A 24,390-nucleotide genomic window follows, 5' to 3' on the forward strand; every position below is an offset into this window, starting at 1 on the left:
CACTCTGTGGATGATCTGCAGTGCTCATATTCGACGAAGTTTCTAACCTCATAAACACAACCCTCCAAAAACGACTGCTAAGTTTGCTATATCCTGGTCACTAACGATACCGGCTGGTAGCCCATATAATTTATAAATATGCTCCACAAATAGCCTAGCTAATTCTGAAGTTTTAACCTCTTCACTGCTGTTGACAGGAATAAAATGAGCCATCTTGGTCAACCAATGAACAATTACCCACATAGAGTTGTGCCCCCTCTATGTTCTAGGTACTCCCACAATAAAATCCATGGAGATGATTTCCCATTTGCCAGATGGAATCTCCAATGGGTGTAGAAGACACCCTACCTTAAGGCGTTTAGCCCTATTAACCTACCATTTTTGGCACTTTAATACATAGTCTTGGATGTCCTTACCTATTCCAGAAGCCCAAAAGATTTGCCTTTCAGAAGCGCGTATGTCTTTTGAATTCCGTGGTGTCTAGCTCTCGAACTATCATGACACTCAAAAAGAATTTGGCACCTCATGTCATTATTATTCAGGACACATACTCTACCCTTGTAGAGCAAGTAGCCATCTTGAATAGTGTAATTTTTCACTTGAGTCCTTTATCACCAACTTGTGATGTTCCACCATTTTCATGTGGCTCCTCAGTGAAAGCCTCTCGATTTGTTGGATCCCTATTTCTAATTGCTTTCCATATTTCATAGAAGTGAGAATCAAATTCACATTTCACTTTTAAGGACTCTAGGAAATCTTTGAAATTGAGTAAATTCAATTCATTAACAATTGGCATACTACTAAGGGAGTCTATTGCCACATTGAACTTCCCCTTCCAATGTGTCAATTGTATATCAAAATCTTGCATTAATTCAACCCATCTAGCTTTCTACCTTTAAGCTCTGGCTGATTGCAAATCCACTTAATGTTTTCTTGATCAAAGATGATCTTGATTTTGGCACTATACAAATAGTGCCTCCACTTCTTCAAAGCATAGGCTATAGCATACAATTACTTCTCATATGCCGAGTAATTCCATTGGGCAGGGTCTAACTTCTTGCTTTCAAAAGCCACTAGTCAACTCTTTTGTAAAAGTACCGCCCCAACAGCAAAATCACTGGCATCTGTCTCAACCACGAAGGGTTCATTGGAATCCACACCTTTAACACAAGAGCTGCTGCCATAGCTACTTTTAATTTTTCAAAATCCTCTTTTGAGGTTCATCCCATATGAAGGTGCTTCCCTTCCCCTTAAGTTGGTCCTTCATCGGAACATCAATCTTAGCATAATCTTGGATGAATCTCCTATAAAATCCAAACAACCCCAAGAATATATGTAATTCTTCTAGATTTGTAGAATGTGGCCATTCCAATATGGCCCTTACTTTTTTAGGATCCATACGAATCCCTTCTTGGGATATTATATGTCCCAAGTACTTTACTTCTTTTGCAAACAATTCACATTTGGATTCTTTAGCAAAAAGTGAATTATCTCTAAGCAACTAGAACACTTTTCACAAATGTTCCAAATGTTTTTTTTTTAAAACTATAAAACGGATATCATCTAAAAATACTACACCAAATTTCCCTAAATATGGCCTTAAGACACTATTTATAAGTGTCAAGAAAGTTGCTAGAGCATTTGTTACCCCAAATGTCATTACTTTAAAGTGATAATGCCCATACCTAGTATGAAATGATGTCTTAGGTACATCCTCTTCTCTAATTCATACTTGGTGATATCCTGACCTTAAATAAATTTTAGTAAACTATTTTTCCCCTTGCAATTGATCAAAGAGCTCATCAATGCAAGGCATTGGATACTTATTTTTTATGGTGATTTTTATTTAATCTCAATAATCTATGCATAAACACATAGGACGATCATTTTTCTTACAAAACTGGTGCAGACCAAGGTGAGCTACTTGGTTAAATTTAGCCCTTCCTAAAGGATTTAGTTAATTGGTAAAAACACTCTAGCCCAATATATAGTGAATTATAGAGAGGCAGTTCTTAAGTTGAAAGGAATTGATGAATTCTAGAAGATAAGGGGTTTTGTGAGAGGTCTCAAAGACACTCATAAGGTTGAGGTGAGAAGAACTTCTCCCAAAACCTTTGAAGGTGCAATTAAATATGCCCAAATATATGGTGATATGATGGGGAAATCCAAAGCTGGAACTTCGGAACAAACAGATTTTGTTCCTACGTTCAACAATTTTCCCAATTTGAAAAGGAAGGGGCACTTTAAGAAGGAGGCTTCTCAAGAAACCTCAAACACAAAAATATCCTCTCTTGAAGAAAGAGGATTATGAAAGGGCCAAGCAGGAAAACCTTTGCTTCAAATGTTTGGGCAAAGACCATGCTGCATGGAACTGCCCTAAGAATAAACAAGTAGGAGCTAAAGCCCCAAATAGACCTCCACAAAAACAAGTACATGTGGTGCAAGTGTTACCGCTTAATGGTACTGAAAAGTGCATTGCGGTAGAGGTCTATCATGAGGATAGTGACCCACATGTGCTCTCTATCATCAGCAATATGGCAGCCCACCACTTTGGTCCTCATGATTTAATGAGGATTCATGGAAAAATAAAGGGGCAAAGGGTAAGAGTGATGGTTGATGATAGTGCAACACATAATTTCTTGAACTACTCATTAGTTAAGAAATTAAAATTGCCTGAGAGTCCAAGTGCCCATAAATATATGGTCTCTTTGGCAAAGGGCAATGATAAAAAGGTTTGGGACACCTTGATACATGGTGTAGAGGTGGATATTCAAGGCTATAAGGATGCCTTGGATTTCCAAATTATGCATCTCGATCTAACATATGTTGTGCTTGGTCGAGAGTGGTTGTATAGACTTGGGCATAGTTTACAGCGGAGTTATCTTAATAACTCCATTATGTTTAAAAAAGATGGTAGAGTCTTCCAGATTCAAGGAGAGCATGATGTACCCATCTTTCCTCTTATTTGTTCGATGGAATTGGAACAACTACTACACCAAGAAGAATGCGCGATATATCTTTGTGAACTTACTTTTATTGGTGATTTTATGTCTTCTGCATCGGAAAGAAGTAATCTTGTTTTTAATAATGTTAAAAAGTATAAATCTTCTTCCAATGATTTCATGTTTGAATTTAAAGATGTTTTTCCATCTGATTTACCTGATGGTTTACCCCCTAAGAGAGAAGTAGATCATAAAATAGACTTGATTCTTGTATTCACCCCTGTTTGTAAGCTACAAGGTTAAGAAGCAGCCCATGGTCAACGAAGTATACGTAGAAGGATGAAAAGATGTTGCCACATGATTCAAGAATCAAAGGTTTAACCTTGAAAAAAAAGCCACCTCATCATTGCCCTTTTCACCCCTCTTTCTATTTCCAAATCTCAAGCTCTCCTCTCTTTTTCCTAAGGTTCCAAAGTTCTTTCTATCCCTTGTTCTTTCCAATCTTCTTCACCTCACCGCCCTGTGATGCAGCTAGAGCTGAAGGCTCAACACCAATTTCGAAGTTCAAGATTCCTTCTTAGGAGATCACTGCTATCATCCATGACTCAGAGAGTTGCAACCGGTTGCAACTACAGAAGTAGATTTGCCGCCTTAATGCTCTTCTCTTCTTCCACATAAGTTCAAAGTTGTGTTGCCCCTCGGTATTTTTACATTGACCATAGAAGTGGTGAGGACATTGTGTCTCCTCTTTCATGAAGTGTCGAATTGCTGACTTTTGACTCTTAAGGTATTGTGATATCTTTAGCTCATTCTTCTACAGTATGGGGCATTCAAAACTTCAAAGAGCTTCTTATTCTCATCTCAATTCCAGAGATACACATCCGAGGAGACATTGATGATTAGAAAAAATGGAAACTCTTCGACGACAAACTTGTGGAGTGGAGAATTATGAAGTCTTCAACCAGATCATTCACTTTTTGGCTGCGGTATTGGAAACGTCTATTCGTTCGCACAAGTTGATAACTGTGTGCACGTCACTAGACCGCGTCTCAAACTGTTGGCTTTGCAGCTTCTCGAGCGAAACTTTGCTAGCTCTGATACCAATATCATAAACTCAATATCGAGGGCTTCCTTCGGAGACCACCCAACCACAAATTCTTGCTCTCTTCACGTGAGATCCCTTTGTCGACCTCCTTCCAATTTGAGCTCTTCCTCTAGAATCCTCCCTCAAGCACAACACTTGCCATGTGGCCTGCCCAATTAGTGCCATGTGTTCCATAGGGGACCTTTGCATATGAGCCCTCTCTTGGGCTTCTTTTGTACCTTCTCATTTATTTCCTAGGCCTAGGTGTGACCTTAGACCCAAGCCATCTAAGCCCTGCTTTTCAAGTGCTGTCGAGCCCTTTGGTTTGCCACCTTACCATAATCAAGCCTTAGGTTTCTGTGATTATGGCTGATGTAACATGAAGCCATGGAAATTGTGTGCAGATATGTTGTATACCAAGCAACAATTTACAAGTCCTTAACATCCTGACTGTAATGGGCTCACCGAATGACTCAATAGGACCATTAAATTGATGTTAGCAATGTACGTCGATCCCCAGCAGAAAATTGGGATATTTCTTTGCCGTTTATTCCAGCCGCTTACAACATTGCCCTAGAGGATCAACACAAATCAGCCCATTTGAATCTCTCTTCCGACATCCACCTCAATTTCTAACAGAGACAAGTTTAATTTGAGTGAATGAGATATAGATGCATGGTAGATGACGGGTTGGACACGCGGCATTTATGCATGATCCTTCTAAATTGAGAGATCGACGGTTCTAAGCTGTTCTAATGTAGCTGCTCCACGCAATCAACAAAGAGAGATTCCTACCTCCAAAAGAGGCACCTTTGCATCTTCTTACCTTTGGCTCATTCTGTGTGTAGGCGTTGACGTTTCTTTCTATTTATTTGCACGTTACAATATGCAAAGTTCAAACAAAGGTGGCTTTGATTGCATTCTATCAAGAAATTTCCTCTGGGATATTATCAGAATCATGGGTACATAGTCAACTTGAAGCTATCAAGAAATTTCCTCTGGGATGTTATCAGAATCATGGGTACATAGTCAACTTGAAGCTCACTGGAGTTACGACAGGCAAGAGAAGCAAGGTCCTTCATTCCTATTGGATATTATCTCCCTAGGGCATCTATGAGAGTTTTTTTGTTTTGCGTTGTACTGACATTGAAAGTGCTAATAGTGCTCCCATATGGGGTGACAAAGATAGAATCATGAGCTGCCCATAGGGCTTGAACTTAGAACCGACACATACACACCCACAAGTTTTACCCGCTTGATTTAAACGATGTTAGCATGAGTTGCGAAGGCATAGAGAAGGAGGGTTCTTCATTCTTACTAGTATGCAACCCGCGTGTTGCTGCGGGGGAGAGAGAGAGAGAGAGAGATCCTTTTGGCACATGCATTGATTGGTTCTTAAATTGCTAATCAATTAACCTTGCATACTTGGATTGGCTTTTGAAAATTTGGCTATGGCTTTATCTCCTCCTTTAATTTCATCTCCTCCTTTAATTAATTCCACTGACCTTCCATCTCCTCCTTTAATTCCATTGGCTAAGTCTTAACCCATGGCTTTATCTCTTCCTTTAATTCCATTGACCTTCCATCTCCTCCTTCCTCCCAAAGGTGAACTTCTATCTCCTCCATTCCATTGACCTTCTATCTCCTCTTTCCTCCCAAACTTGCCTCTTGTCTTTCCACCTCATCCCCACTCAAAGCCTGCCTCTTGTCTTTTCACCTCCTCCCCTCTCCCAACCTCCATCCAAGAGCTCCTTCTTTGTGACACTTGGCAAGCTCTTCTCTTCCAAGCTGCCACTTGTCCTTGCTTTTTTTTCTTTGTCCATGGTTTATAGGTTAACGAGTACTGAATCCATGCTTTGCACGAGCAAAGATATATGACCATCCTCAACCACTCCCCATCTGAAGGTGGATGTTTGATTCTTAAATTTTGGCTAAGTCTTAACCCATGGCTCTGAGACCTTCCATTTCCTTCTTTCATTCCATTAACCTTCCATCTCCTCCTTCCTCTCGAAGGTGACCTTCCATCTCCTCCATTCTATTGACCTTCTATCTCCTCCTTGCCCCTAAAGCTGCCTCTTGTCTTTCCACCTCCTCCCTAAAGCTTCCCTCTTATCCTTCCACCTCCTCCCCAGCCTCGATCCAAGAGCTCCTTTGTGACACATGGCAAGCTCTTCTCTTCCAATACCTCTCTCTTTTTTTTAGTTGTGTGTGGTTAATAGGTTAAAGATAAAGATTGGATATTATGTTATTGGATATTGCAGCAGCCCTCAAATTTGAAGGATAGCCTAGAATTTCATTTTGAAGGGCAATTTAAGAGTTATCCTTCTTGTAAGTTACTTTTGAAGGGTGACATGGCATTTCCTTTGTAATTTTTCCCAAAGCAGTCCTTCTTTTGAAGGTTTCTCTCTCTATTCCCCTGTGGGAAGGGTGAAAACCCCTTTGAAGGGTGTTGCAGCCTTCAAATTTGAGGGTTGTATTGCAGGACTTTGTCTAGTCCGATTGCCTTCTGGCAGGCATTTGATTGCCTGCCTTGATCTTAAGGCATGAATGAATTCATGGGACATCTTGCCTCGAGAGAGATGCTGAACATGCTTGCATGATCAGGCACGGGAACGGAATGTGTTTGATGACTGACGGGGGCAAGGACGAAGGCAGAGAGAAAGGGGAATATCCTTGAAGCAGATGCTGCCGTGTTCGCACCGTTGAGTAGACATGAATTCATGCAAAGGCTTTGTGACAGAGTCGCTGCCTCGCGAGAAGTAGACCTTCGAGTTTACTGTAGCCTCCCAGTGTTCCAGAAGTCGACCAGTAGCGAATCGTTGCAAACTGGAAGCAACGAGAATGGTGGCGAACCGAAGTTGAGCAGTAGCGAATCGTTGCAAACTGGAAGCAACAAGGATAGTGGCGAAACGGTGCAAACCGAAGTTACGAAGATGCCTGCCTTGGAATTCACATCATGCTTGTTGCCACTAATCTCAATGCATTCCAACCCTCGTCCAGGAAGCTATACTTATTCAAGCCCAATGGATCGATCATTCGATATTTGAGCTCAACCCGTGTGCAATGAAGCCGCGCCAACAGACAACATGGGTCTGCCCTCTCCTCCTCTTCATCGTACACCAGGCACTCTGCGAGATCCCTACCACTCTTCAGGGGCCTTTCATCCCAAAAACGGTTGCATTCGACGCCTCCCTACGCCGTGGCAGCGATGATCTGCCGAACTTTCACCCGGCGCTTGTGAAGCGTGCCGCGTCCGTTTTTCCAGAGCAGATTGCACTCTCCCTCTCTACACCTGACTCTATGTGGGTTTCATGGGTAACAGGTATTAGCCCAATTCGCAAATTGTGTTTAACTGCTGCCAGAATAAATGTCGATTCAAAAATTTCGCCAGTCTCGTGTTTCTTTCTGACAATTAAGAAAAAAGAAGAACCAAGTGATCGATTTTAGTAACTGTTAACGACTAAAGCGATTGCGATTTTGCACTAGAAAGCAGCTCGTATTTGTATTTGATTCTAAAGCGGCGTTTTGAAATCAGGGGATGCCCAAATTGGACCAAAAGTCACACCATTGGACCCAACTAGTGTGGCGAGCGAAGTGTATTTTGGCACTCAAAGTTGTAATTACACACATTTTTCGAAGGGAACGTCCTTAGTTTACAACCAAGTTTACCCTTTCGAAGGCTTGCTAAATTATACGTCAGGCATCATTCACCATGTACGCCTTGAAGGTGCGCTGTGTGTGTATGTCAGTTGTATGGGAGCTCACATACTTCCATCTGGAGAGAGTATAACTGCTATTTTCATCGTGTTGTGATGGGCTCTCTTTGTATCAGGATTGTCTCCAAATACCACATATTTCTATGTTTGTGGGGACAGTGCCTTACATGCTATGAGTCAGGAGAAAAAGTTTGTAACTTTTCCCCGACCTGGTCCCTATAGTTATCCTTCAAAAATTGCGATTGTAGGAGATCTTGGTCTCACTTATAATTCTTCAAGCACCCTCGATCATATGCTGAGAAATGATCCATCTTTACTCCTTATGGTAGGAGATCTAAGCTATGCGAATCAGTATATCACCTTGGGTACAATGGGAGCTTCATGCTTTAGTTGTGCTTTTCCAGATGCACCAATTCGTGAGACATATCAACCACGCTGGGATGCCTGGGGCAGGTATTTTCAGGCTTTTTGATTGTGTGCACTAAATTTTTTGCAGTGCATGGGTGCTTATTTGTTCCATTGTTGCAACTGTTTAAAAAACAGAAGACTTCTCAAACTGTCTCTGCATACGTATATGAACAATGCTTATCTTTATGCTCCAATGCATATCCGTTAACAGGTTCATGGAGCCATTGATATCAACAGTGCCTATGATGGTTATTGAAGGGAACCATGAAATAGAACCCCAAGCTGAAAATGTGACATTTGCTTCCTACAAAGCTCGTTTTGCTGTACCGCAAGAAGAGAGTGGTTCAGGCAGCAACCTATATTATTCATTTGATGCGGGTGGTATTCATTTTATCATGCTAGGGGGGTACGTGGATTACAACCGCACAGGTAATTCTTACCATAAAGTTTTAGTTCCAGAGCATCTTAAAGAACTATTTCAGAATTTCTGAGATTCCTTCAAATTTTGTGAGTTCTTAAGAGGTCCGCCACTCCCCACCCTGTCCCCCTGCTTGTGGGTGATTGGGCCTTTTGTGGATTCCTTAGGTCATCAGTACGCGTGGCTAAAAGAAGACATAGAGAAGGTTAATCGTGATATCACCCCTTGGCTGATAGCTGCATGGCATCCGCCATGGTATAACAGCTACACCTCACATTACCGTGAGGTGGAGTGTATGCGACTGGAGATGGAAGACATTCTTTACAATCATGGGGTGGATCTGGTTTTCTCTGGCCATGTAAGCAAGCCTTTCCCCATTTAAATGCATACACCCTAGGATCTGACGCGTAGGTATCTTTGTAAACTAGCTCTTTTTTTTCTATCAATATACAGTGATCTGCACATTTCTTTTAAAAAACAGCTTGTTTCCTTGTGTTTGTATTAGTGTTTCTTTTGTTTTTTCGTGTTTGCGTTGGTTTATCTCTTGTTTCCTTGTGTTAGCATTTGTGTTTCTTTTGTTTCCTTGTGTTAGCATTGGAGTTTCTTTGTTTTAATAAATAATTTAACATAACTCTCTCTCTTTCTCTCTCTATCTCTCTCTCACACACACAAGCACGCACGCATGCGTACGCTTGCACACACGCAGGCTATTTCGGCCTTCTGCAGATGTCAACAGGACTCTCTCTCTCTCTTTCTCCCTTGCATATTGGTCTTCTTCTGTCCTTTGTTATCTTCCTCTTTGCTGTTGTAGTGTTTGTTGTTTGGGTTGTATTTTATAGCTGAGGAAGCATCGCGTTGGCCTGACAGATCCCAGAAGCCTTCAAAACCTTGGGGGCAGCGTATGCATGGGTGACAACACAAGCATAGCTTTTCTTACTAAGTCCTTACCCTCTTTTAATTGATTATACAAAACTCTGCATAAGGTTGCTGATATAGTTGACTGGCAACTTTGTCTTTGGGTCGACAGAGGAGGTTAACAACTTAAACATGGCAACTCAAGGAATAAGTAGTAGCTCAGCCTAACTAGAGAAAAGTCTGTATCTTCTCCACTTTCGATGAATGAGCTCATGTACAAGTCCCATGGTAGCCCCTTTCCTATCAACTAAAGGAAGGATCTTTAGAATAGATGCACAGATCTTCACTATGACTCTTGTTTCCTGCCAGAATGAGGCGTCCCATACAATGGAAGACACGTATTGTGCTCTCACAGTGTGATACTTTCTTCTTGCAGTACTCATCTGACACGACCCCGCAGGATCTGACCCTATCACTAACCTAGAATCTCGTCCTCGATACAACCAGAATCATAGCGCAGGTGCCTCGATCCTCCCGACCACCCCCTAGCACGTGGGCTACAGCTCGACTCATCCATAGGCCCATATCTAACCCAGGCGTCCCATACCACCTGAGCTCGTCCAGAGGGCCTTCGATATACCACCTATGATCCGCCATGTAGATGGCCAGAGTCCCGGCCCGGGTCCAAGCCCCATCCATCAGTTATCCCGCAGGATCTGACCCTATCACTAACCTAGAATCTCGTCCTCGATACAACTAGAATCCTAGCGCAGGTGCCTCGATCCTTCTGACCACCCCCGAGCACGTGGGCTACAGCTCGACTCATCCATAGGCCCGTATCTAACCCAAGCGTCCCATACCACCTGAGCCCGTCCAGAGGACCTTCGATACACCACCTATGATCCGCCATGTAGATGGCCAAAGTCCCGGCCTGGTTCCAAGCCCCATCCAGCAGTTGAGGAGCGCTCAACTGATCTACACAATAGCACTGGCCCTCCCTTTATATAAAAAGAAACCCGCTATAGATAGCACAATGCTATGAATAGCTCCCTCCATATAAAGTGAGCACTATATATGAATCAATCTCTATATATAGCAATCTCGGCTAAAAATAGCCATCCAGCCCTATGCTATCCCGTAACCCACGTTCACCTGCTATCCAACCCTAGGTACACCATGCACATGACATACTCCCCTTCCTCTAAGAACTCACTCCTGAGTTCATCAGAAAGCCCAAAAACTTGCTGTGAAGATGAGTCAATGCTAATAACTATACTCTGACTATCAGTTTGAGTGTGCTATACTTTACATGAGATTCAAATCAAAGAGAATATAAGGCCAAAGCCACAATCTTTGATAACCAACCCAAGGAAAGTAAATCTCTCAATCTAAACAAGGTTACATATCGTCGAGTAGTCTACTCGAGAAATCAAGTAACGCCTGAATCCACAGAGTTAATTCCGTTGACATATCCGTACACAAGCATGGTAAAATCTGTACCTGAAGGTAAATGATTCTATCAACCTTATCTATTGAGTATCCTTGAACTCAAAATCTTAGGTTGAGATTGAGGAATCATTGTTCGAACAACCCCATCAATTGAACCCCTCGAGGCCAATTTTTGGGTTGCAATTTACTATCAACCCTAATTCGTGAATTACTTAGTATTCAGAAAATCCCTCAATGGAATACCCTTGTAATTCAAATTCTTGGGTTGAAATACATGACAGACTTTCCATCGCAGAACAATTAGGTATCCGTTCATAACTCATGATGGAAGAATCTTCATGGAAGTATCAATGGGCAAAATCTTGACCAAAGATATGGTCCCCTTGATCTATCCTCGAAATGCCCCTACATGAGGATAATCAGTAAAAATTCAGTTGGCTACATCCAGTCAATGGTACTGTTCTAGACATGTATATAGTCAACCATCATAGGAATAGCATCCTATGTGATCCAAAGACTACGGAAACGATCCATTCTGAAATCTCTTAAAATAAGATCCACTACCGAATATCCTGTATAAACTTGTGCACAATAATCCGCTCTGATCACACGATCATCCAGTTCTTAGGATCTCTTATCTAGGAACATCAAGTTCCAAACAAGGCACTGACATACCATCATCAGAAGATATGCGGTAACCCTCCCTGAGATTGAGTCTAGATTATGGAGCTCCAGGGTTAAACCCAAAAAATACATGGCTTCTCTCAGGGTAAAGAATCTTAGTCAGCCCTTGTTTAAAAAAAATCTAATCAGGTTGCCCCCAATTCAATTCAGCCTACTTGTACTTCACCCTAGAGGTCCTTGGGTATTATTTCACGCTGGATTATACCACCACATTAGAGAATCTTAAATGTAACATACCTTAGTGTCCATACCACCAAAGTATACTACAAATAAAAAACTCGGTGGACAATATGAGTGAATCAGGTAGTCAATCCCTCTTTAACTCAGATGATCCCAGATTGAGTCAAGGTGGCAAATCCGTTCTCAATCCTTTTCTTAATGTGATTATATGATACCCTTGTGTTACAATACCCCAACCAATAGGTCAAAGAAGAAAACAAGCAAGTAGCATCCCTAACAACATGTGTTACTTGACTATCCATGACCTCGGGCCAAAAGAGTGAGAATCACAATGACCCCGCCTTTGGACATGATTCAAAGAAGGTATCCATCAGTGGGGATGTCATAGTAGCTAGTCCCTGCTATGCATGATGGAGTTTATGGTTTTCAACCTTGTGAGTGACTATCATGAGATTGAAACTGCACTATGTTGTGTTTTTAGAGGATGAGTTTGGGAATGTTCTTGGATTCATCTAGGTATATGATTCAAAGAAGGTATCCATCAAGACTCATCCTGGTCTAATCAATAAGAACCTTCATATGTCCAAATGGTAACTCGAAGAAACGCCATAACTCATAATCACATCGAGATCAAAACTTCAAATAGAAACCAAACAGGAATCTACGCATCAAGATTTGAGAAAGGGAAATCCAATTGCCTTTGTTGAATCCGGTCTAATATGTAACAAATACTCGGGCACCATCAATGTACCATATATCTAAAAAACTTCAAGATATATGCAAGAAAAGTATAATTTGAAAAAAAAACGATCAAATTATAGATGCCACTAGTTACAAATCAAACCCAAGTTAACCAGAACCTGGTCAATTTAATAACAAGACAGTTTATAATTCATACAAAATTGGGGAGCTTCTTGAACCAAACGTGGTTCAAAAGATCCAGTCGAGCCAAAAAATAATTGGGTGTCGGTTAAAACTGAGGATGTCAACCTCTTCATCGCTTCTCAATAGCACGGAAGCGGTATAAAGACTCTAAAACAAGCTGTCTACATTTAGAACAGCATGAGCCTTCTTCAATATATTTCTGGTATTAAGGGGTTTTATAGTAGTGAAGAGCTGCCCAGAGTTCATCCATCAAGGAATCCATCTCTCGTAGCAGATCATGAGGTCTACGAGGAATAACCTCCGATGTAGCCTCATCCTCCATCTCAATAAAACAGTAATCCAATGTAGGTGTCTCATTACATTGATGTCCTTCCATGGCTGGAAAATATCTCGCACGGGAGAGGGACTAGAAGAAAAACAGCTGTGTCCAAACACGTGCTCTTCACTAGCAAAAGAGAATCTGGTGCTGCGTGGAATCAAGGAAGAAGGCGGGTAGAGGACAGCAAGAAAGATGGCGGAATCTGATAGGCTGATCTCAGACAGAAAAAGGGTGGGAAATTCGCCTTCATGCGCTGAAGTGCTGAAGAGAGAGAGAGAGAGAGAGAGAGGAATCCCGGGTATATAAATAGCCAGGAAGGGCCATCAAAAGCTAGGCGAATTTAGGGTGGGTGCTTGATTTAGAGCAAGTGCTTTCCTTGCTAGAGAAAAACAAAAAAGCAACCTGCCTTTTTTAACCAAAAACAGTCTCGCTTTTAATAGATCTGGTCCCGCTTTTCTCCAGCCAGCCAAAAATAGCTAAAATGCGCTAAAATCAGGCCATACGCTCCTTCCCAAAGCCAAGTGCCTGCCCCAATCATATCGCCCCTGTCTCTGATGCCCGAATCTCCTACACAAGCCGTTCTCTGGCTTATGAACGCCCTCTCTCTCCTCCTACTTCTCAATTGCAGCAAATCTAGGTCTCTAGGGTAGGAATCTCATCCTTGAGAGCCTAGAGCGAATTCTTTCCCAACAACCCAAGCGTGGGTAGTTATAGGTCAGAAACGATCCATCCTCATATCTCTTGCTGAAAGCATCAAGTTTTCTCATTGCCTACCCTTCTCAGGGAATCACGATTTCCAAACACGTAGCAACTGAGAGAGCACACAGCCTATGGACTTCTATTTCTTCCACAACTCTCCCAATCATGAGCGCACATCATCAGCCAACGATTCAGCCCATACATGAGCGGAAATTCAGATTTGCAAGAGCAATCTCAAAAAGCGTACCTAGAAGACATCTTTTGTGCATACCTTGCGTTGAATTCAATTATGATAGGACAGCTCTGATACCAAATGACACGACCCCGCAGAATTTGACCCTATCACTAACCTAGAATCTCATCCTCGATACAACCAAAATCATAGCACAGGTGCCTCGATCCTCCCGACCACCCCCGAGCACGTGGGCTACAGCTCGACTCATCCATAGGCCCTTATCTAACCCAAGCGTCCCATACCACCTGAGCCCGTCCAGAGGACCTTCGATACACCACCTATGATCCGCCATGTAGATGGCCAGAGTCCCGGCCTGGGTCCAAGCCCCATCCATCAGTTAAGGAGCGCTCAACTGATCTACACAATAGCACTGGCCCTCCCTCTATATAAAAGGAAACCCGCTATAGATAGCACAATGCTATGAATAGCTCCCTCCATATAAAGCGAGCACTATATATGAATCAATCTCTATATATAGCAATCTCGGCTAAAAATAGCCATCCAGCCCTATGCTATCCCGTAACCCACGTTCACCTGCCATCCAACCCTAGGTACACCATGCACATGACATCATCACTCACAACCATACGATGCAATCCATTGTAGACTCTATCATCCAACAAGTTTACTAACACGATAAACATGTAAGCAAACTGAGTATATGTAGGTTTCACCAATTCCTTCTTGCTTAAAGTTCGTTATAATGCTAACACGGTGTGCTTTCGAGTAACAAATGTCACAAGCATGTTGGCATGTGCTAACACTGGTTTCACCTAAGCAAGCTGCCCAATGTTTTCAAACAAGAGGTCCAGGCAATGACATGTGCATCTAGTATAGAAAATACGTGCCACTCCCCCTCTACCAATTCTCCGGCTCGCACACAGTTAGATGCATTGTCCATGCACACCTGCACTACATTATCTGGCCCAGCATGAAGAATGGCATCTTTTAATTTCCCAAAAATGTATTCCCCTGATTTGTGCTGCCCACTAGTATCCACAGACTTCAAGAAGGATGAGCCAAAAATGCATGAGACCATGATATTAATGATAGGCCTATGTTGAGTGTCAGACCAACGATCACATACTATGTTGCATCCATACTTTTTCCCTTTCTCTCAAAACTGTAGCAACTCTTGATCTGTGCATACCACCTCATTATTTAGCTCCGAAGTGCACAAGGCTTTATAAGATGGAGAGGCCCAACTTGGCCAATTGCATGGACCATTTCCAAAAAATATGGACTCCTCACCTTCCAATGAGGAATGTCCTCTGCAAAGAAAAGTGTCGAAGAGCAATGTAGGCATCGTGCCACGCTTGGGGCTCCCATGCCTTAGCCAAGGCTCCCTTTGACACTTTTTGTTTCTTTTGTTGGCTCATGTGCAGATGCACTTGCACTTGTAGCGCCACTCTCCCAAGCATCTCCTAAATCAGCCACATCTGCATCAACCTTTTTTGCAAATTTTTTAAGACCTACCTTTGCTTGCAACCTTCTGCAAGTGTCTTTCATGTTTTTAGGGGGAGAGGTACAAGGGTAAACCCCAAGGCCTGTTAGCCCAAGAAAGTGTGCTCTTATGCGGGTAGGTCCTCCATCCCATTTGTGAGGGCAGTACTTGCATTTATAAGTGAATTGCCCCTTTTCCCAAAGGCTTCAGTGTCTTCACAAATTCCCATTCAAGTCCTTTCTTTCTTCCCATCTAGAGAGAGAAAGAAAGAAAGAAAGAAAGAAATCTTATTAGAGTCTTCGGAAGACCGATGGGTCTATGAGACTGAAAAAAAACCTGATACAAATCACAATAAGGGTGGAGCTACTGAAACGAGCATCATCACCCGTGCTGAATCCTAAGTCTGATCATACATAATCAAATACATCTGGATGTAACAATGAAAAGAAAAGGACTGGAGCGGAGTGGAATCCTCCGTATGTCATGTCCCCTTGGCTGGTGCATAGCTGGTGATGGGACGCTGGTGCCCGTCAAGGGGTGCCGTGCGTCTCGGTCTTTTGGACGAGGCTCGACGCAAGACTAGAGCCACCGTGACTTCCGTGGGACGTATCCCGGGTCTAAACAATGACGGGAGGTCCGCCAGAGTGATCTGTGTGTCCCCTCGATGTCTCGTGTGTCGTGCTGCGATTGTCGAGTCGGGGTCTGTGTCACGTCGGCGGCTAGAGACTGAACGATCAATGTCACTCGATGGGAAGAACTCTGTGATCCTACTCTGAGAGGTGTTTGATGATGTGACCAAGCCCCGTCGCCTGAGTAAGTACTCTCTATGTCGGATTCCCTCGTGAATGAAGGCCGCGAGGCATCTCTGATCTGGGTAGGCGAGGAATCGCGAAAGGAGCTCGGAGCCGTCTCTGAAGAGGCAGTGGTAGCGACCTCGGATCTCATAGTACACTGGGCACCTGAAAATAAAATGCTCTTGCAACTCAACCTCCTGACAGTTGCACAGTATGCATAAGCGATGCTCCCTAGGAATCCCCTCCGCTCTGCGGCTCTCTATGCAGAGGCGGTGTGATGGTACCTGAAACTGTTCGATGGAGATCCGTAGTGAGTGAGGCATATGAAGCTCAGTGTACCCCAGTGGTGTGATGAATCCCTCCTCCGAAATGCGAAGACAATAATCTCTGTCGAAACTCAGCTTCACTGAAAGCTCCCTCGGCTCAAATTCAGAGAGAGAGAGAGAGAGAGAGAGAGAGAGAGAGAGAGAGAGATGAGAATCTGAAATTCAGATTGAGAAGAAAACTTCAAGACTCAAGATTCAACAGAGGACATGGGAGAGTGACCTTGGTCCTCCTTCAATCGATTGAGCAGTGCAGCGCTGACTTTTGAGGTCACAGAGGACCAGTCTCCACTATCCAGATTTGAAGGAGCTTGCAAGTTGCAACCTTGAAGGCGAGGCTCAAGCTTCTGCCTTGTGGCTTTACGGCTGGCTGAAGCTAGCTCAGGGCTATTGTATGGCTGGCTATACGAGTTGGCTGTACGGCAATTTGCGAATGGGTGGAACGACGAGCCACGGTGCTGCGGCATACGGACTTCGAAATGCGCAGGGGTCCCAACCAGGTCCGGAATGTGTATAGCTGCAAGAGATCCTCACGGATTACCTTGTTGACCTCGTCGCTCAAACCATCTCTCAGTGTGTGCATACCAGCATCTTTGGTCCCCCTTGTTGAAAGTGCCATAGAGGAGGACAAAGCTAGCCAAGGTAGTCTGTTGCGCCCAGAAGTGTAATCCCCGTACTCCCTGACTCGGTGCAGATACGTGATGACCTGAAATGCAGCATCTAGCTGTAATGGGGATGACCCAACTCAGCCTGAATGATTTGGTGAGGAACGGACGGCTTACCGCGAATCATCCTCGATAGCATGAGAACCTATAGCCGCTTCACACGAGCCCACTTTGTATCCGACAAGTCTGACCCCCAACAAGGGCTCCCATACATCCCCGCTGGGAGGACCACGGAGTCAAAAAGCAACCCCTTGGTCCGTGGATCCTGAAAGTGCGAGCGGAAGCAGTGTCTCTCTAGTCTGGCCAATGAAGTGTATCCCCTACCCAGGCGGGCCTGCATCGCGGATCTCATAGTGAAGATGGGTCCGGAGGAGAAAACCCCAAGATACGTGTACGATAAAACTATCTCAACAGGTGACCCATCAAACGTGAACTGCTCCTGGTGCATGACGGCTCGAGATGTATTGAAGACCATAACCTTGGTTTTACCAAGGTTGACCTTCAAATCATGAGACTCACAAAAAGACTATAGTGCATCAAGGTGTCTCTGGAGCCCCTCTGCGAGGGAGACAAAAGTGCCACGTCATCTGCATACAGCAATATGTGGATCAGAGTGCCAGCAAGAGAGCATCCATCCCCCCCCGTGTCTGCATCATTGTCTCGAGTTCGTCAATGTAGAGGCCAAACAGGGTAGGTGATAAAGGACACCCTTGTTTGACCCCAATAGTGCTCATGATCTCGTTTGTCCACCCTGACCCTGCCCGGACTCTGCCTAAGACTCTCTCGTAAAGCGCCATGACAGCCCAAATGATCTCTTGGCCATAACCCAAATCTTGTTGGCATCGGAGGAGGTGGGCTCTTGGGACTTTATCAAATGCTTTGCGGAAGTCCACAAAGCAATAGTAAACCCTCTGCTTCCGTGCCCTCACCTCCTCAATGATACACATGAGCATCCACAGTCTCATGATCCTGTTGGAATCCAGCCTGTCCTGCTGCTCTAAGTCCTCCACACTCTACGAATCGACTGACCTCGGAATCAAGCACTTATGCATAAATCTTGGACATGACATGCTCAATCATAATGGTGCTGTAGTTCTTCGGGCTCATGGGATCCCCTGTGTGTGAAATAGTGTTAATGGTCCAGGTGTGTGGAAACCCCAATCAAACCGCTTCATTAAAGATCTTTGCTAAGATCGAGGCTAGGAGATTAATTCCGTATGCAAGGAACTCAATGCATAGCCCCTCATGATGTATTAACGTCTATGGGACGCCTCGCGGGCCTATGAGACAAAATGCAAAACCCAAAAGGTAACTCATACAAGCCACTAAGGGCTAAAGCAAAGGGCTCACTAAGGCCCTTGCTGAAAGCTAAAGTGCTAAGCTAGTGAACAAAATAATAATAGAGTAGCAAAATATCAGAAGAGTATCAGGTGCTCAGAGCTAGTGCTCCAAGTACATACCCAGGCTCCATATGTCCATGTAACCTAGTGGCTTTCTAATGAGATGTGAGGAGCTCTCGTATCTATGTTTGTCGAGTTGTCTTTTGACGCGGTGGAGGGTGTGGTCTCCTCGATCTCTGTATCCGATGGGCCATGTCAAGGGTGACGCCTCGTCTCTGGCGGTCACCTCTGAGGAGGGCTGAAATAGAATGGACCTCGATAGTGCCTGCTCTGATCCCTCTCTATGTCACATGTGGGGTGGGTGTCTCTCGTCTGGCAGCATCGTGGAGGAGACTCCCACTGCTAATCCATGATACTCTCATCTCATCAAGCTCCCCTCCCTCATCCTTACCGTTGGCTGACTCAGATGCATAGAAATCTATAACGAGTGTTTGTGCTCTGTCAAGCTCGGTGACCTATGGCATCAATCCTTGCTGCTCTCTGGTTTGTCGGATCAGTATATTTCTCTGTCGCCGCATCTCAATTAGATAGAGCTCAACACAAACCTGATTAGGAAAATGGATCAGCCCTGTAAGTGGACCAAAGCCATGCCCCTACTGAAAGAGGCAGTGTATCGCCCTCGGATTTCATAGTAGACTGGGAAGACACATAGAAAATGCTTCTCTATCTTGATCTCCTCCATCCAGCATATTGTGCAGATCCTCTGCTCTCTGGGTATGCCTGCAGCTCTCCCTGTCTCAATCCTCAACTGATGTGACGAGAGTCACAACGGACCGATGGCGATCCTCAATGCATGTGAGACTCTCCTGTCCTCGAGGTACTGAGGTCTGATGACGAGAGAATTCTTTGAGACCCTCAGGAAGTGGTCATGGTAGAATTGGATCTTGGTGGGGAACTCCTCTCCCCTCCAAGTCCTAGATGTATGGAGCTGGAGTAGGTCCAATTGTATGATGCAGTTAATCTCATCTTGTGGGATCATCTCGGGTGGTGCATTCATGCTGTACTGAAAGGGGGGAAGTGAAATACCTCTCGCTCTTTAAAGACAGCAATTACTCTTTGATTCACTACGAACCTCCTTCGTAATAGACAGCAAGCACACTTCCCTTTTTGCTCTCCCTCTCTCTCTCTCTCAACAGAGACACTAGGGCCCAAGACAACATGTCGGGCTGGACCCCCCCGAAGGTATTTTATTTCTTGAAGAGAATCTGTTACAAAAGTTCAGCATAGAGCTGTCTGATACACCCTCTAATCCAAAAAGTGAATCCTTCATTACAAGAGCTTCAAGCTCATTTCAAATTGGCAACATGCCACTTGTCTAAAATTTAGACTAAGTCCTATTACATGCCACTAAGGGCCATGCTGGAGTCTTCAAAGCACTTGGTCACACGAACCGCCTCCTAGATGCTTATTAGGCTCCCGTTGCATGCAAATAACACACTGTGGACTAATTCTAGTCACGGTCGGCGTCCCCATTGAATACATGTGCACACCTAAATAAATATAAAAATATATATTTATTCTCTGGTTGATCGGAGTCAACACTCTTGATTATAATTAAGGAGCTTTGACCAAGGGTCGAGGCGCCTTAATTATGGCCATGTCTCTCCAACCGAAGTTGGCATAACTCTCCAACCGAAGTTGGCACATCTTGGTTAACTTGTGTTAACCCTCTTGGCGCATGCCAATCTTGTTGACCGAAGTCAACACTCTCTGACCGTAGTCAGCGCTGTGGTTCTCTGGTCAACCGCAGTCAACCCTCTTGGTAATAAACCAAGTCTCCCCGACCGAAGTCAGGTTTACTTGACTAGAGTCAAGTATCTTTGACCGTAGTCAATCCTTTGACCATTAAAAGAACTCTTTGACCATCATTAACACATGTTTAATTATGATCAAATAAATGGTCAACTGTATTTTGACTTAGGATATTTACATTGTGGTGACATCCCCTCGGCTTCTATTCAGTTGACCTCAACTGAAAAGCTTCCCGTAAACATCCAAAAGCTGTGGATGGTCGGATAACATGTCTTCGTCCATCCACTTGGCATATAATTCTCGAATTTTACAAGATACCTGTAAAACTCCTTACCCTGAGGGCCTTTGCGTACAGTATGGTACAATCTGCTCTGGCTGAAGGACCTCCTCCAGCTCATCCACTTCTGGTGGATCCTTTGATACTGGTTCTGTAGGCTTTGGTCCCTGGAATTTCTTTAGAAGACTCACATGGAATGCATTGTGAATCCTCCAATGCTCTGGCAATGCTAACCTGTATGCAACCTCATTTATTCTTTCTGTAACCCTGAAAGGGCCATAGTATCTAGGAGATAACTTTGCATAGATCTAACTGTCTCCTATGCTTATCTGCAGCTCTTTTATGTTTCTCTTGAGACCTTTCGATTGCTGTCTGGACTTGGCTGTAAGCTGTCTGGAGGTCTCTCACAAACTGATCAGCTGCAAATATTTTGTCCTTGGTCCTCAGGATAGGTGGCAAAATCACCTTCCATAAATGACCTCAAAGGGGGCTTTCCCTGTAGAGTGGTGTATTGTATTATTATAAGCAAACTCTACCAATGGTAGGTACTTTTCCCAGTCTGAACCTTGGTCAACCACGTAGCATTTCAGCATATCCAATGCTGTAGAATTTGCTACTTCACTTTGACCATCTGTCTGGGGATGGAAAGAAGAAGAAAAATTCAGATTCGTCCCCATGTTATCAAATAAAGCTCTCCAGAATAGACTGGTCATTCTGGGATCTCGATCACTAACAATGGACTTAGGCATACCATGATGCTTAAAGATCTGTGCCATGAAAAGCTTAGCCATATGATCTGCCTTTATGGTTTTGCGAACCGGAATGAAATGAGCTTGCTTGCTGAATCTATCAATGATAGTCCAAATCCCATCATTCCCTGACTTTGATCTTGGCAAATCAAAAATAAAGTCCATTGTAAAACTTTCCCATGGTGCCTGAGGCACGGGAAGAGGCATAAGTAGGCCAGGTGCCTTCCGTCTATCATACTTCACTTTCTGACACGTAAGGCATTCAGTAACAAACTGATGTATATCTTTCCGCATCCCTGGCCAAAAGAAATACCTCTCTAGTGCTAGAGTTGCTGCTGTAATTCCTCTATGTCCAGCATAGGGAGGTGCATGGCATTCCTCCAAAATCTTTTTCCTCATCTCCTGGGTGATGCATAGGCAATCATCTTTCATTAGATACCCATCTTTCAGGGAATAGTGACTGGTGGATTGCCCCTCTTGCATTTACTGTAAAATCTCACCAAAATCCGCATCACTAACATATTGCTCCGCCTTCCAGGTCCTGATGATAAGCAATAGTCACATTATTGACCTGGGGTCTTCGGGACAAGGCATTTGCCACTCTGTTCCGAATTCCTGGGGTATGGACAATCTGAAAATGATACATTGACAGCATGTTTGCCCATTTCGTATGCTTCTCGGAAAGCTTGGTCTGAGTCAAAAAGTATCTCAGACTTTGGTGATCTGTCTTAACAGTAAAATCTGCACGCAAAAGATAGTGCTTCCATGTATGGATGGCATGAATTACAGCTAATAACTCTTTCTCATAGATTCCTAGATATCTCTCTGCATCCCGATGTCTCCTGCTTTCATAGGCCACTACATGACCATTCTGATGCAATGCAGCCCCAACACATTCTCCACAAGCATCGCAATCAACATCAAAAGATTGATTTGACTACAAGAATAGGCTCTGTAGTCAACTTCTCCTTGAGTGTATTGAAAGCTTTCTTCTATGATATTCCCCATGTGAAGGCTGCAGTTTTCTTAGTAAGGTCATGTAATGGAGCTGCGATATAAGCAAAATGCCTGATGAACTTTCTGTAGTAAGAACACAGGCCTAGGAAACTTCGAACTTCATGCACAGTTTTCAGCTCTGGCCATTCCTGAATGGCACGGATCTTTGTTGGATCCATCTGTATCCCATTCTTGGATATTATATGCCCCAGATAATGGATTTCTTCCAAGAAGAATTCACTTTTCTCGCTATTTGCATAGAGCTGATAATTTCTCAGTTCTTGAAACACTATAGCAAGATGTTCCCTGTGCTCTTCCTCTGTCTTTGAAAAGACTAGGATATCATCAAAGAAAGTACCCATGAAATGCCTGTACTTTTGGAAGATGCGATCCATCATTCTATTGAATGTGGCTGGAGCATTTGTTAACCCAAAAGGCATCACTAAGTATTCATACAACCCGAATGTAGTGCGGAATGCTGTCTTGTGCACATCCTGAGGCTGTATCCTCACTTGGTGATAGCCACTCTTTAAGTCTATCCTGCTGAAAACTGAAGCTCCATTTAACTGATCCGGCACATCATCAATGCGCGGAATAGGGAATCTATTCTTGATGGTCATTTTGTTCAGTGCGCGATAATCGACGCACATACGGAATGAACCATCTTTCTTTTGTACTAGCAGTACAGGGGAACAAAAAGGAGACGAGCTGGGCTGAATCAATCCTTTGGACAGCAAGTCTTGTACCTGAGCCATAATCTCCTCTCTCTGAGTCGCACTGACTCTATAAGGTGGTCTGTTTGGTGGCTCACTACCAGGCATTAACTCTATCTGATGATCTTCTGGTCTCTCTGGGGGTAACTCCCCTGGTAAAGCATCGGAAAAGCAATCTTTAAAGTTTACAAGAAACTGAAACTTATCTTTGTCCGCATCATTCATTTCAGCATGCATATCATTCTCTTTTTCTTTTACAAAAACCATGTACGCAGAAATTGCAGACTTTATTGCTTTACCACATGTAACATCAGATACGATGGGGATAGTGTCCCCTTTATTCCTCGCAACTAAACGCTGATTTTTCCCCCTATGCACAAACTCCAGCATTCTTTCAGGAAGAGTCAACTTCACTGCCTTGCGATGAAACCAAGGCATTCCCAAGACTACATCATGATGTTTCAGTGGAGAAATGAAGAAGTCTTCCTGATCCACATAACTCTGTACATGAAGACAGAGCTTCCCTATCAAGGGAGTGACTGGCACAAGATTCCCACAGAACATCTGATCGGCATCCAAAGCCCTGCCCAACTCCTCCGTCTTTATTCCCAGCCTCAGGGCTAGGTCCTTTGATATGAAATTATTAGTAGCCCCTGGATCAAATAAAATTAGCGCTTGCTGGTCTCTGACTTTGCCCCAAGATAGCAGCAATTCTCGTTCTTCTGGGTTTGAAACATGACCCAGTATGTCAGGAATTCCTCCCGCCATTGGCTTTTGCGGTTCTCGTGGCTTCTCTGCCTCTTTTCCCTTCAAAGTTGAAGGCTTTTCTGGGCACTGGGCAGCCACATGCCCCTCTTTGCCGCACTTGAAGCATTTCCCATCTCTACGGAATTCAGCTATCTGTTCAGGGGTGAATAGAGATTTGCCTTTATAAACCTTTGAAAACTGAGTACCCCTCGGCTTCTGAGGCTGAAACCCTTTCTTTTCAACCTTGGGGTACTCTTTCTTTTCTAATTTTGAAAAATCAGTTTTCTTTCTTTCGGCACGTCCTGCATGCAAGGATAGTACCGTGGATGGATCTTGTAACGGCACAAGACTAGCTATTGAAACTGAATGCATAAGGTCTTGAATGTTCTTTGCCCCCAAAGCATTCACTACTGCCTGGATTCTTGGAGTGAGACCTGCTCTGTACTTTCTCATTTGGGTCCCTTTGGAGATCTTTTTGAAAGGTGCAACCTGTTAGAATTATAGATATAATTCAGCAGTGACCAATGTAATATTAATAAGCTAGTTAGGGGCACTTTTCCCTCTTTAAGAGGTTTTTCCCCCTAACCGCAGTTAGTTCACTAACTATGGTTAGTGACTTCTAAGGTTTTGTCACTAGGACAAAACTTTATCTTTCT

General features: G+C 43.6%; 1 protein-coding gene across 1 annotated transcript in view; it reads left to right on the forward strand.

Annotated features, from left to right (window-relative positions):
* The first annotated feature begins 6,511 nt into the window (after nucleotides 1-6,511).
* Nucleotides 6,512-24,390, forward strand: part of LOC147881377 (purple acid phosphatase 23-like) — a 36,548-nt gene continuing 18,669 nt past the window's right edge. Inside the window, exons 1-5 of the mRNA XM_087369921.1 lie at nucleotides 6,512-7,348; nucleotides 7,562-7,753; nucleotides 7,859-8,195; nucleotides 8,362-8,579; nucleotides 8,736-8,926. Coding sequence (XP_087226047.1) covers nucleotides 7,090-7,348; nucleotides 7,562-7,753; nucleotides 7,859-8,195; nucleotides 8,362-8,579; nucleotides 8,736-8,926 — 1,197 coding nt within the window. The 5' untranslated portion in view covers nucleotides 6,512-7,089. The remainder of the gene's footprint in view (nucleotides 7,349-7,561; nucleotides 7,754-7,858; nucleotides 8,196-8,361; nucleotides 8,580-8,735; nucleotides 8,927-24,390) is intronic.

Source organism: Dipteris shenzhenensis, chromosome 31, assembly GCF_047967505.1.
Source record: "Dipteris shenzhenensis isolate YYH24624 ecotype China chromosome 31, Dip_SZ_1.0, whole genome shotgun sequence".
NCBI classification, from domain to species: domain Eukaryota; kingdom Viridiplantae; phylum Streptophyta; class Polypodiopsida; order Gleicheniales; family Dipteridaceae; genus Dipteris; species Dipteris shenzhenensis.